The following is a 13,088-nucleotide window of genomic DNA, read 5'->3' on the forward strand; positions in this document are numbered from 1 at the left end:
ATTCAGTCTATTTGTTGTACCCATTTGTTTAACTGTGTAAACAAATTACTACGGCATTCTTAATCTCTCTTACGTTTTTTTCCACCTCCCCACCACAGGAAACAACAGGTTGCCCCGAGAGCTGGAACACCTGGGTTTAGAGCTCCTGAGGTGTTGATTAAGTGTCAGAAACAAGGAACAGGTATAATTCATCATGTTGCCATCACATTGTGGATATTTGGAGTTACATCTACAATGCCTAATGTGCTCTCAGTGACTGGTTCATAAAATGAATGACTGGCTGAAATATTTCACGTGATACTTTTTTTCCCCCTCTACAGCCATTGATGTATGGGCTGCTGGTGTGATCCTTCTCTCTCTCTTAAGTGGTAGATACCCATTCTTTAAAGCAAGTGATGACCTTATAGCCCTAACACAGATAATGACAATACGTGGATCCAGGGAAACCATACAGACTGCAAGAGTGTTAGGTATGTTTGTTTACCTTTGGCTCTTTTTGCTTTTCTGCTATTACATATAGCATATATTGTTATGTTGTCCCCTCATGTCTTTCGGTACATTCACTACATAGTTTTTTTGAGAGCTTGATGGGCTTAAATGCTCTCTCCCTCTTCCACTCACACAAACTTGAGTTATAAGACAAAAATTGCACCAAAGTTTATTTTTTTTTTTATAAAGGAGCCACACCAACACTTTACTATACGCTATTCTGTTCACTTTCTGTTTTGTTGCTACTGTGCATGCAGGACAGGCCAATTGTTCTGTCCATCATTGGTGGTATAGGCTTAGTAACATTTTCAGCACATTTGAACATAAGTGATATTACATTTTTATACCATTACATCTCTGATGCACTTACCATACACGTCCCTTTCCTTCTTCGAAACACTTGACTAGTATTTAAATTTATTTATTTATTTATCTAGGTATTTATTGTTACCTAAGGTCTCCTCTGCACTGTAGCTTGGATGTTATTCCTCATTTAGTAATGCCGGCCTTACACCATACGATTTTCAAGCGATTTCACAGTCGGTGACTAAATTTCCAAAGTCGGAATGAAGTCATGGGAGTTTTACTGGAGTCCGGTGCGCTCCCGTCAACTAGATCGTTTAGCGTAAGGTGCCAATCATAGGGGTTTTAAGTCAGTCCGAGTCAGTTTTTTTCTAGTCTTGGCGTTGATATTTTCGTAAGTCTTTTAGTTGAGGCTCATACAAATAGTGACATGAACAATATAAAAACCAATAGTTCTCTCTAACATAAAACAGGAAGGGGCAAAGTAGGTGACAACTGTAGCCTATATGATTATTTGTTATTTCGTTTCATATAAATTATTAGTTGGCTATTCCATGTGACAGAACAACTGTATATCGGTTAGGGATGTCACATATGATACAATACTGCAGAAACATGAAAATATGACTGATGAGTAGGCTATCGTTTGAGTTCCTGTTTATATCTAGTGCACGGTGGCAAGATCCCTAGTTGTTGCAAAATCGTTGTCTGTGACTAGTATGCTACTTAAAAACTCTGACTTGTCTTTAGATGTGAGAGGGTCTGAGACTAGCCTTTCAAAAGATCTTTTCCAAATCTTTTTTTAAGTCTTTCAGTGTAAAGATGGCATTTGTTGCATTGAATAAGTACTAAATTAGCAAATGTAATGTGATGCAAGATTTAAAATCGTAAGTGTTATACTAAACGGCATGTATATGTTTAACACATCCAACTGAACCTACAGTACTTATTGAGCAACAAGCCCCAATAGGCCATAGTTTAATTATATTAATACTGTTGTTTGGCCAAGTGGTAATGCTGCAAAGGTAAATAAACTCATACTTGTTGACTACTTTACCCAGTTTACCAGCTGAGTGACAGTGACACAAAAATTATAAATGAACTGAATGCCAAGTTATCCAGCTGGTCGAACTTGAGTGAGTTTTCACTGCAATGCATTAGTATACCCATCTGTGACATTAGGTAACATTAACAACTGCTACTACATGTATGTATACACATTCATATGTTTAAGTTTAAGATTTGGGTAATATGAGATTTGTCTTTCAACCAAGGTTGACATCAAAGATGATGTGCAGAATGTATTTCATATAAGTTGTGTTATTGATTTCCTTAATACCCAGGGAAGGAAGTAGTGTGCAGCCATGAGCTTCCACGACTTGACTTGAGGAGACTTTGTGAGATGATGCGAAGAACGCAGCCTGGCCAAGAGGAGACCGTTTTGACTGAAATACAGACCACATGTCAATCCTGCAGTCCTATACAAAACAACCTGGACAAGACTAGTATGCACACTGAACAAAACTGGGATCGAGTTCCAGATGAGGCATACAATCTCCTAGACAGACTGCTTGACCTGAATCCAGACACAAGAATTAAGGCTAGCATGGCCTTACAGCACCCTCTGTTTAAAGACCTGAATGTAACACCTGGCGTCTAAGGAGTAAATCTGCCACACAGCAGGAACTCTGAGCAAGAGTACATGAAATGGGCTCAGGCTGCTCGCCTTCATAAAGCATAACTAGTTGATGTTATTTTATTGTACCAATTATTATTTAATAGTAACACCCGTCACAATTGATGGAGTTCCACCCCCACTCCCACTAGATTTCTCAAGAATGCGTAGCTGCTGAAACAGTCGTCTTAACTGAAATTAATGCTACTGTCTGCAAAATTCTGACTCATGTTTATGATATTGTTATGGATAATAAAATTTGAAATGCGGGAAAGTCTTGGTAACAATGTTTATTAACACAATCACAATGAATTTACCAGGGGTTGTTCATTCAGATTTTAACAATTACATGATAGAAAATTATGGTGAAGTTTGAAAACACTTGGAATTTTAACAAATCATAAAAAAGAAATGTTATGACGCTGTTCCATTCCAGATACCTGAATCAAATAGTCATAATGTGATTCTTGGGCTTTAATGGCCTCTTTCCACAGTTTAAGGTAGGGTCTCCATAATCTCTTCAATTCTCACCAGGACACTCTCAATCAATTCAAATGTAAACAAGGCAGAATGAAGAGCCTAGGACAATAGAGCATTAGGTTATTAAATTTCATTGTCACTCAGCTGTACACTTAAAAAAATGTTGAAAGACTGACTACAATAACAAAAATATAGCCACAAGAAGCTAGCGTCCAATACTATATAACAATTCTGAACAATTCAGGTGTGAGAACTGGATCACTGGATACTAAGTAAAAAGTATGCCAAGTTAATACTTTAGGTTGAGAAGTTAGCATAAGTTAGCATGAATGCTTAAATTGTTCATGACTGCATCCTGCTGTTTGGCCCTGCTGACATGTCCCTTAAAATTAGGTTAATGTTGCATCACATCTTACATATTTTAACCACAAATCACCTGAATCTGTAGTTCTGGTGTAAGATTTGGTAGAATCTCATTTCCCACAGTAATCGTGCAGACGGCTCCCGAGTCATTTTCTGAGTAATAAACAGGCAGCTTGGTTAAGAAAACAAATAGTCAGCTGAAATGGGACATGGAAATGCAGTAATGTGAAAAATACTGTCTCAATTATTTCATTAAGAAAGCTGATCTTTCACAGCATCTCACCTTTGTTTGTGTCCTTTACTTGAGTATTTTTCAGCTCTGCCTGATAATGAGCCTTAGACATATTCAGACCCAGGCGTAATGGCTTCATGAAGCAGTCATGAATTGTGTGCACTTCCAACCATATCCCTGTCTTGAAACAATTTATATGGAAATTCTGATGCACTGCTCATCACACCAATAGCTTTTATATATCATATATTGCGCTTACCTCATTGTCACATTCTTTGTCTCTTATTAGCAAATATCGCAGAAGGTTTAGGGCTTCCATTATCCTTTTAAATTATATACATTGAATTAATTATTGTCAGTACATTAACCTAAAAGTCCCAACATGCACATCTATTCATCTATTCATAACTGTGTCTTGCAATGCCATCTCACCTGTCCAGGTTTTGCAACAAATCTGTTTCAGGACCCTGTGGAAGGCACAGGACCAGTCGCAGTAAAGGCAGAAAATGGATTCCTCGGAACCAAATATTCTCGTTTCCTGGCTGGAAAGAAAGAGGTCACTGTACTGATATTGACCATGGTGTATGACAAATTATTTTAAAAGATATGGTAATTATGCTCTAGCATTGTGAAAGCAAAACCTTCATTTTGGAAAACTATCAAATAGATATGAATGAATAGGCCTTACATCTCATGGCAATAAAAAATCCTGTATCTCAAAATATTAGAATAAAGAAATGTCAACCTTCTGAATAGTCAATTTATGCACTCAATACCGATTAGGGGTTTATTTTGCATAAATGAATGCATCAATGTGATGTGGCATGGAGGCAATCTGCCTCATTTTTCTCTTTTCAATTCATTGACATTCAATCATATCACAATCGCAATATCTGAGAAAAATCACAATTAGATATTTTCCCCAAATCGTGCAGCCCTAGTAGACAGCCAGTCCTTTCAGCAGTGTCCTTCTGTGGCTTACGGCTTCTATACAGTTGCGTTCCGTCAACGCATGCCAGTGGGTGTTCCCGATGGTAGCTATGCAAATGACTTGAAGTATAACCGTAATTTGATTGGTTGGTGCGGTCCGTCGATTGGCTTGATTGGCCTGTGCTGTCTGTTGGTGCAGCAACAGCTGAACTTCTCAACGTGAGCGACGGGAGAAACGCAACGCAACGGACCCACAATTCAGTTCGGCAATGGATGACGTGAGCCCATGTAAAGTGAATGGGATGTGTCTCCAGCACGGCAACGCACGCAACTGTGTGTAGAAGCCGTTACCCTCCCTGTGGAGGGTGTCAGTGAGTGTCTTCTGGACAACTGTCATGAGCGGAGAGCCGCATCATCAAGATTAAAACAAAGAAAAGCTTCAAATATTTCACTTTGTGGGATAAATCTCGAATACAGTGGGGAAAATATTGAACGTGTCAACATTTTTTTCAGTAAATATATATTTCCAATGAGGCTATTCACATTACATTTTCAGTAGACTTTGGTATAAACTCAAGAAATACACACACATAAAAAATCCAAACATTTAAGTCCATAAATAAATTAATTGAATAACAAAAAATATTGTAACACCCCAACTGAAACTTCTTAAATACTTTGTGGCAAAGCCTTCGTTTGTAATGACCGCTTCAATACATTTTCTGTGTGAATAAACCAGTGTTTTTCACATTTTTTTTAGCCACATTTTTTACATTAAAAAACACCACCAACCAAAAATGTAACAAAGTTACACACTGTAGCCTAATACAGCAAAAATAATGACAATTTAGTCTCTCCATTTGTTTACAGTTCAGTTCAGTGTCTGCTTTTTTTTCTTTTTTAAGTAAGCCTATACATTGTATCCATCTGCGGGACTGAGGTGTAATGCAAGTGTAACCTGTAGCCTCGTTCTGGCCGCCGGGTGAATAAGGCGAATTTAGGGGTAGGCTACGTAAACATCATATTGCTGGGGGCAAACATCTTACTGTCTATGGGCAACACTTGCCGACAATCAGTGACACCTCTCTGATTTCCAATCAGAGACACCGGTTTCTCCATTAGCCTCCAGTGATTGCTGCCCCCACCATGATGGCAGCACTTTCTCTGATCTATATATCTATATCTCTGACATGAAGAGTATTTATTATGTACCAAGTCACTACACTGCAGGCACAGGTGCTCAACAATGGCATAGCCTAGGCTACTATTTGCAACAACTAAATAATAAAAGTTTTTGGACCGATTAAGTGAAATTGGACAGTTTCTCACGGCCCATTAGTGGGAACAGTGGTTGAAAATCACTGGAATAAACTAATCAATAATAAAATAAAAACTCAGATTTTGGCCCATTTTTCTAAACAGATTGTCTTTAAATCTTGAAGATTCCAGGGGCCTTCTTGTAAATCCTGATAATTAGTTCCTTCCACAAATGTTCAACTGGATGCAAGTCAGGTGATTGACTGGGCCTTGGTTTTCTTTCTCTGAAACTCCAACTGAGTTTCCTTTGCTGTATGCTTTGAATTGTTGTCCTGCTGAAAGGTCCACCCATGTCTCATCATCCCGGTGGATGGCAAGAATTTCCCAGAAAAAATGGCTCCATTCATCGTTCTTTCAACTGTATGAAGTCTGCCAGTACCATGAGATAAAAACAATTGTACAATTGCTGCCTCCAAGTTTTTCTGGAGTCTTTATTTATAGAGTTAAATGTTGTGAATTCTTCATGTTTGTGAATTAATACTAATGTCTGGTGAAAATTTCATGTGAATAGCCTCAATTTATTTATTTATTTCCCCCACTGTATATGAAAGTTTCACTTTTAAAATAAAATACATTTAAAATTATTATATATATAAAAATGTACACAATATTCTATGTGTGATACGTGTTTTGAGATGCACCTGTACATGAATAATTACGGTTCCAAAATACTTAAAATGTTTCTCTTGGTCCTACCCTCAAGGAGAAGTCCACCAGATTTTTTATGTTCTTGATGATTACACCTTCTACTCCAGAGTGGTGACTTGTCTTAAACATGCACCTGCAGAGGAAGTTGGTATAAAAATTATGCAGGAATATAGCTTATACAACCATGACACAACAAATACACTTACACACACATATATCCACCATACATACAAATCACTCACAGAAACTGTAAAAATTAAAGAGCATTTGAAGTGATTAGAAAGGTCTGGTATGGACTGACCATGTGATGCATTGACCATGATAAGGTGCTATGGTAGAGTGTGTGCAATGGTGGTAGTGCAAAAGTGCAGGAATTGAACAGTGCAATAATTTTGCTTGTTATTAGTGGGTTTGATCCAGCAAGCCCACTATTGTTCTTCTTAAGTTTTCTTATTATTAGTGGGTTTGATCCATGCTGTGGGCTTGCGGACTGTGGGCTATTGTTCTTCTTAAGTTTTCTTATTATTATTATTATTAGTGGGTTTGATCCAGCAAGCCCACTATTGTTCTTCTTAAGTTTTCTTATTAGTGGGTTTGATCCAGCAAGACCACAGCATGGCTGAAAGCCATGCTGTGGGCTTGCGGAGCAAGCCCACTATTGTTCTTCTTAAGTTTACTTTATTTATTAGTGGGTTTGGTCCAGCAAGACCACTATTGTTCTTCTTAAGTTTACTTTATTTATTAGTGGGTTTGATCCAGCAAGACCACAGCATGGCTGAAAGCCATGCTGTGGGCTTGCGGAGCAAGCCCACTATTGTTCTTCTTAAGTTTTCTTATTATATCTTCTTTTTCACCCACTTTTTGGCCGAACTACTGCTCCTAGACCGTTTGAGCTATCGACGCGGTTCGAACTCCAAAAATTCAGGCCCGAACCGGTGTAACTTGCTTGTTAATTTCGTGTCGCTGGCCCTTGTCGTTTTCGCGGTATTCCCGTTTTTCGGCGTTTTTGGGCCCCATTGAAATGAATGGCGGAATGTTCAAGGATTCTAATTCGATTGTGACATCACAGCTCTAATTGCTTAAGCTTGCACCTGGAAGAGTTCTAAGCCACCTGGCAATGTCTAATGGGCTGGGCTGGGCTGTCTGTGTATAATGAAGGTGTGTGCATGTAACTTTTGACCCGTATGTCCGATTTTCATAAATGAGGTACCGTTGGAATCCTTGGATGAGGCCGAGTTCCATGCCCCTGATCAAACCCACTCTTGCAGTTCCTCGGAACCGCAATTCTAGTTTATTTATTATTCCTTTTCACCCACTTTTTGGCCGAACTACTGCTCCTAGACCGTTTGAGCTATCGACGCGGTTCGAACTCCAAAAATTCAGGCCCGAACCGGTGTAACTTGCTTGTTGATTTCGTGTCGCTGGCCCTTGTCGTTTTCGCGGTATTCCCGTTTTTCTGCGTTTTTTGGGCCCATTGAAATGAATGGCGGAATGTTCAGAATTCAAATTTCGATTGTGACATCACAGCTCTAATTGCTTAAGCTTGCACCTGGAAGAGTTCTAAGCCACCTGGCAGAGCTATAATGGGCTGGGCTGGGCTGTCTGTGTATATGAAGGTGTGTGCATGTAACTTTTGACCCGTATGTCCGATTTTCATAAATGAGGTACCGTTGGAATCCTTGGATAAGGCCGAGTTCCATGCCCCTGATCAAACCCACTCTTGCAGTTCCTCGGAACCGCAATTCTAGTTTATTTATTATTCCTTTTCACCCACTTTTTGGCCGAACTACTGCTCCTAGACCGTTTGAGCTATCAACGCGGTTCGAACTCCAAAAATTCAGGCCCGAACCGGTGTAACTTGCTTGTTAATTTCGTGTCGCTGGCCCTTGTCGTTTTCGCGGTATTCCCGTTTTTCTGCGTTTTTTGGGCCCATTGAAATGAATGGCGGAATGTTCAGAATTCAAATTTCGATTGTGACATCACAGCTCTAATTGCTTAAGCTTGCACCTGGAAGAGTTCTAAGCCACCTGGCAGAGCTCTAATGGGCTGGGCTGGGCTGTCTGTGTATATGAAGGTGTGTGCATGTAACTTTTGACCCGTATGTCCGATTTTCATAAATGAGGTACCGTTGGAATCCTTGGATGAGGCCGAGTTCCATGGCCCTGATCAAACCCACTCTTGCAGTTCCTCGGAACCGCAATTCTAGTTATTCCTTTTCACCCACTTTTTGGCCAAACTACTGCTCCTAGACCGTTTGAGCTATCGACGCGGTTCGAACTCCAAAAATTCAGGCCCGAACCGGTGTAACTTGCTTGTTAATTTCGTGTCGCTGGCCCTTGTCGTTTTCGCGGTATTCCCGTTTTTCTGCGTTTTTCGGCCCCATTGAAATGAATGGCGGAATGTTCAAGGATTCTAATTCGATTGTGACATCACAGCTCTAATTGCTTAAGCTTGCACCTGGAAGAGTTCTAAGCCACCTGGCAGAGCTCTAATGGGCTGGGCTGGGCTGTCTGTGTATATGAAGGTGTGTGCATGTAACTTTTGACCCGTATGTCCGATTTTCATGAATGAGGTACCGTTGGAATCCTTGAATGAAGCCCAGTTCAATGCCTTGCCAGCACTAAGTGTAAAGGTAATGTAAAAAAAGATGAGACAGCGCGAAGCGCTGTCTCATCTTTTTTTTAAAGCCAAACCATGTTGATACAGGTCATTAAAAAAATATATATATATATTTTCCAAATCCATTCAGCCCAGTTCAATGCCTTGCCAGCACTAAGTGTAAAGGTCATGTAAAAAAAGAGGAGACAGCGCGAAGCGAAGCGCTGTCTCCTCTTTTTTTTAAAGCCAAACCATGTTCATATAGGTCATTAAAAAAATAAATAAATAAAGTATTTCACCAATCCATTCAGCCCAGTCCTATACCCAGCTAGCTCCATTTGAACATAGTCATGTGTACAGTTGTATAGATTATTACATTGCGAAACACACTTTCATACAGATATCATACATATCCACGCAGCATTACTAATCAAGTTACTCATCGTTGCCCAGCAAGAAGTCCACAATCAATTCAATTGTCTTGCCACGATCTGTGGAGCTTACAGACAACGTTACATTACTATAGGTTCTGTATGCTATTTAAAGCCGACCTAACGCTGAGTCCCTTCTAGACGGTGTGTTGCAATGCATTCTGGGTGCTGTGCTGTGATTCGACGGCTCGTCACCTGACCCACCAAACAACAACTCTCTGGGATGTGGCAAATATCGCGTAAAAACCTTGTTGCCGGAACAACAGGGAAAAGGCAACAGGATAGCAGCACGAAAGATACACAGGATACACACGGAATTTTGATGGACGTCCTTATCAGTCTATGGTCTAACTTATAAACGTGTCGGGTCAACGTCAACGATAAGTAAGTTAGGCTAACGTAAACGTTAGCTATTTGCTGTTGTCATATGCTAGTGCTATATGCTTTAGGCTACGTGATGGCCATTTATCACACTAATTTTAGGTACTACTTTTACGAGGTCTGTAGTTCTGTCAAAATGTATCTTATCGTTGAACAGACTACAAGGTTATCTTCCTTAGACTTCGTAGATGTAGTTACTACAATTTGGAAGCGAATTTCGAAGTGTAAATATGGTTTTAGTGTGTAAACAGACCAACCGCGATTTTGCAATGAAGTTAAGTGGAGCCTTTTATGTAGGGCTTCTAGGCTACTTTCACGAAGTCTGTAGTTCTGTCAAAATGTATCTTATCTATGAACAGACTACATGATTATCTTCCTTAGACTTCGTAGATGTAGTTACTACAATTTGGAAGCGAATTTCGAAGTGTAAATATGGTTTTAGTGTGTAAACAGACCAACCGCGATTTTGCAATGAAGTGAATATGGAGCCTTTTATGTAGGACTACTAGGCTACTTTCACGAAGTCTGTAGTTCTGTCAAAATTGATCTTATCTATTAACAGACTACATGGTTATCTTCTTTAGACTTTGTAGATGTAGTTATTACAGTTTGGAAGCGAAATTCGAAGTGCAAATATGGTTTAAATGTGTAAACAAGACGCCTGATGTTTAATATATGTTAATGAATGGGCACAGTATTATTGTGTACAGTAATGGGCTATCAGTAGTATGTAAACAGTTCATGTGTTATGTGATTTACATAAACTAACAACAGAAATGTTAAAAGCTGGCATTGTGTTTCCTGAATTCTTACATTCAGGCATTCAAATGAAATGTAATTAAATCGCATATATATACTCTATCAGTGTATGATGCTTGCATGAGGGAAACATCCCAAAACAACGGCACCCATATAATTGCTGTTGTTTTGAGAAGTATTTCTCATGCAAGCATCATGCAACAATGCAAAAACAAAGAAACTAGTGTAGGCCTAATTATATTTTACATTAGTAAAGCCAGGGGCGTAGCCAGGATTATTTTATAGGGGGGGCCAGCTGGGTCCAGACTTTTTATTGGGGTGGCACTTGGGAATCAAAACTACAATATGAAAACTACTCAAAAAGTTTTGAAGATTAGGATACCCTGTTTTAATAATGGCAATAAATTGTGTAAAGCCAACTGATACACAGGTCCATTCACAGACAACCTGAACAGTTTGTTGTCCACTCCAACACATTTTCCATAAATAGGCCAATGCTATAAAAAGTACATTATGATAATGCACCTTACTTAATCAGTCATATTCAAATGATGTTAACTCAAAGAACAATAATAAATACTACAAATATGGTATGCAGATATTTAATCTTATACTGATGGCAAAACTATATTTCTTTCTGTTATCCACTCCAAGTACTTGGCTGTAAGTAACATGGCTCTGAATCAAGACATTAACCCTTAGAACCCTAGACTGTTTTAAGGGCTTTTTCACTACCTTTAGTTAGAAGCATTTATCCTGGTCATTGTAAGTGCCATACACAAACAAGAACAATGAGCCATGAACAAAGTGAAGGGAAAAAGGTGTTTCTCTGTCGAATAAATTGGGATGCAATGTGAGTCTTGAATTGGATGCCATGTAGGAATTTGCTAGGATCTCAAAACCGGATTATGAACATGCTATGCCATAGAGAAACACATTATAGCGTTGGATTATGAACATGCTTTGCCACCACAACAACACACAAAAACGTAGGGTAAGTAAGTCGAGCTATATGAAGTTATTATTTTGATGTCCCTTCGTCTGTTTTATAACCCAGAAGGATGTACTTGGTATCAAATGATAGCTCTGTGTCTCCTCTTTCATCTGACATGCGTGGCATAGGCTATCTATCCGATCACGGGTTCGTGAGTAGGGCCTAATTCAAACGAGAGTAATGGCTGTGAAGCGTTGGTTTTTGTACATGATGTTATTTTGCAGTCACGTTGTCTGTTTTTATAGCCCAGAAGGATTGATATACTTGGTACCAATGGATAGCCCTGTGCCTCCTCTTTCTTCTGATATGCCATATCTATGCGATCACGGGTTCGCGAGTAGCCTAATTCAAACGAGAGTGTGGGTGCGTAGGTAAACTAAATATGATGCAATTTGATTTAATTTCATGATTTTTTGTATTTTCATACTTGATCGCACAGACAAGTGTTTAGTCTCGTTGGAAAGCCCCACTTCTGCTCTGTCACGCAGTTAAGGTTTCATCTCGTTGCAATTACCGGAGCAATGTAACAAAGAACTCAGGCAACGCAGCAGCCTGCCTCTGCCTGACCAGCTATGGCAAGAACCACACGCAGTCAGCAAATTATGTTTTTATAAAGTAGCCTAGGCTAGACACTATTAGCCTACTTTTATTGGAGCCATCCGGAGATATGTGCCTAATATGCTTGCATTTCACCCGAATATTATCAAAATATTTTTGTAACAGCGTTACCGCGGGCATCCGCTTATTTTTGATCAGCCTCACACGTCAATGTCAGAGCCTACCTAACAAGAACAGCCCAACGCAGCTCACTTTGCTATGATTAGTGTCACATTTTAACATTAATGTTCCAAGTCATCATCAACTCACCTGTTGTCACTGAGGTTAAGTAAGTAGTAGTCTACTGTCAAGTGTTTTTAACAGATGACTTGAATTGTCCCCTGCTGCTGCTGCACTAGGCCTACTCACGATTTGATTAGAACCGTAGGCTACACTTCCTTTCAAAGTAGGCTACCGTTGAAAACGGCAGCAATCTTTTTTTTTTACTTTTCACTGAACGGAGCTGGGGGGGCCAGCAGGGTGGCCAAGCTTTGACCAGTGGTGGCCGTGGCCCCCCCTGGCTACCACGTAGCTCCGCCCCTGAGTAAAGCAGTACTCTGATGTGCATGCTTTCACAAACTTTTGTGAACAATCTTAGCACTTTAAACATTGACTGTTTTAAAGTGCATGTATAGCAATATAGTATAAAAATAATAATTGTGATATCATTACAATTTGATGGGGGTTGGGAGGAGGGGGTGGGTTCATGTAGGTGGGCCCTATGACCCCAAAGTATGCCTTGACTGGGCCTCAGGTCAAAGAAGTTTGAGAAATGCTGATGTAGACAACAAAGCAGCAAGGAGGCGTCGTGTGATCATTTAAACAAGTTTTATGACAAGGTCGATGAGGGTGGGAAAAATCGTACATTTCTGTGCAAACTTTGCCCGCACT

The 13,088-nt window shown here is 39.6% G+C and overlaps 2 protein-coding genes across 4 annotated transcripts in view; one reads left to right on the plus strand and one right to left on the minus strand.

The window, feature by feature from the left end:
- The window catches only part of cdc7 (cell division cycle 7 homolog (S. cerevisiae)), a 39,051-nt gene extending 36,310 nt beyond the window's left edge, over positions 1-2,741 (plus strand). For both annotated transcript variants that reach the window (XM_076293392.1, XM_076293393.1), the window contains exons 9-11: positions 99-181; positions 321-470; positions 2,136-2,741. In XM_076293392.1, coding sequence (XP_076149507.1) covers positions 99-181; positions 321-470; positions 2,136-2,452 — 550 coding nt within the window. In that variant the 3' untranslated portion in view covers positions 2,453-2,741. The remainder of the gene's footprint in view (positions 1-98; positions 182-320; positions 471-2,135) is intronic.
- A 1-nt stretch (position 2,742) lies between these two features.
- The window catches only part of glmna (glomulin, FKBP associated protein a), a 66,166-nt gene continuing 55,820 nt past the window's right edge, over positions 2,743-13,088 (minus strand). For both annotated transcript variants that reach the window (XM_076293390.1, XM_076293391.1), the window contains exons 14-19: positions 6,486-6,570; positions 3,975-4,084; positions 3,802-3,865; positions 3,594-3,723; positions 3,384-3,463; positions 2,743-3,046 (exon numbers count right to left, since the gene is read on the minus strand). In XM_076293390.1, the coding sequence (XP_076149505.1) occupies positions 2,963-3,046; positions 3,384-3,463; positions 3,594-3,723; positions 3,802-3,865; positions 3,975-4,084; positions 6,486-6,570 (553 nt within the window). In that variant the 3' untranslated portion in view covers positions 2,743-2,962. The remainder of the gene's footprint in view (positions 3,047-3,383; positions 3,464-3,593; positions 3,724-3,801; positions 3,866-3,974; positions 4,085-6,485; positions 6,571-13,088) is intronic.

Source organism: Alosa pseudoharengus, unplaced genomic scaffold (genome assembly GCF_046254945.1).
Source record: "Alosa pseudoharengus isolate Yale_2024_CS ecotype anadromous, Long Island Sound unplaced genomic scaffold, YU_APseudo_1.1 YU_APseudo_1.1_scf_2, whole genome shotgun sequence".
NCBI classification, from domain to species: domain Eukaryota; kingdom Metazoa; phylum Chordata; class Actinopteri; order Clupeiformes; family Clupeidae; genus Alosa; species Alosa pseudoharengus.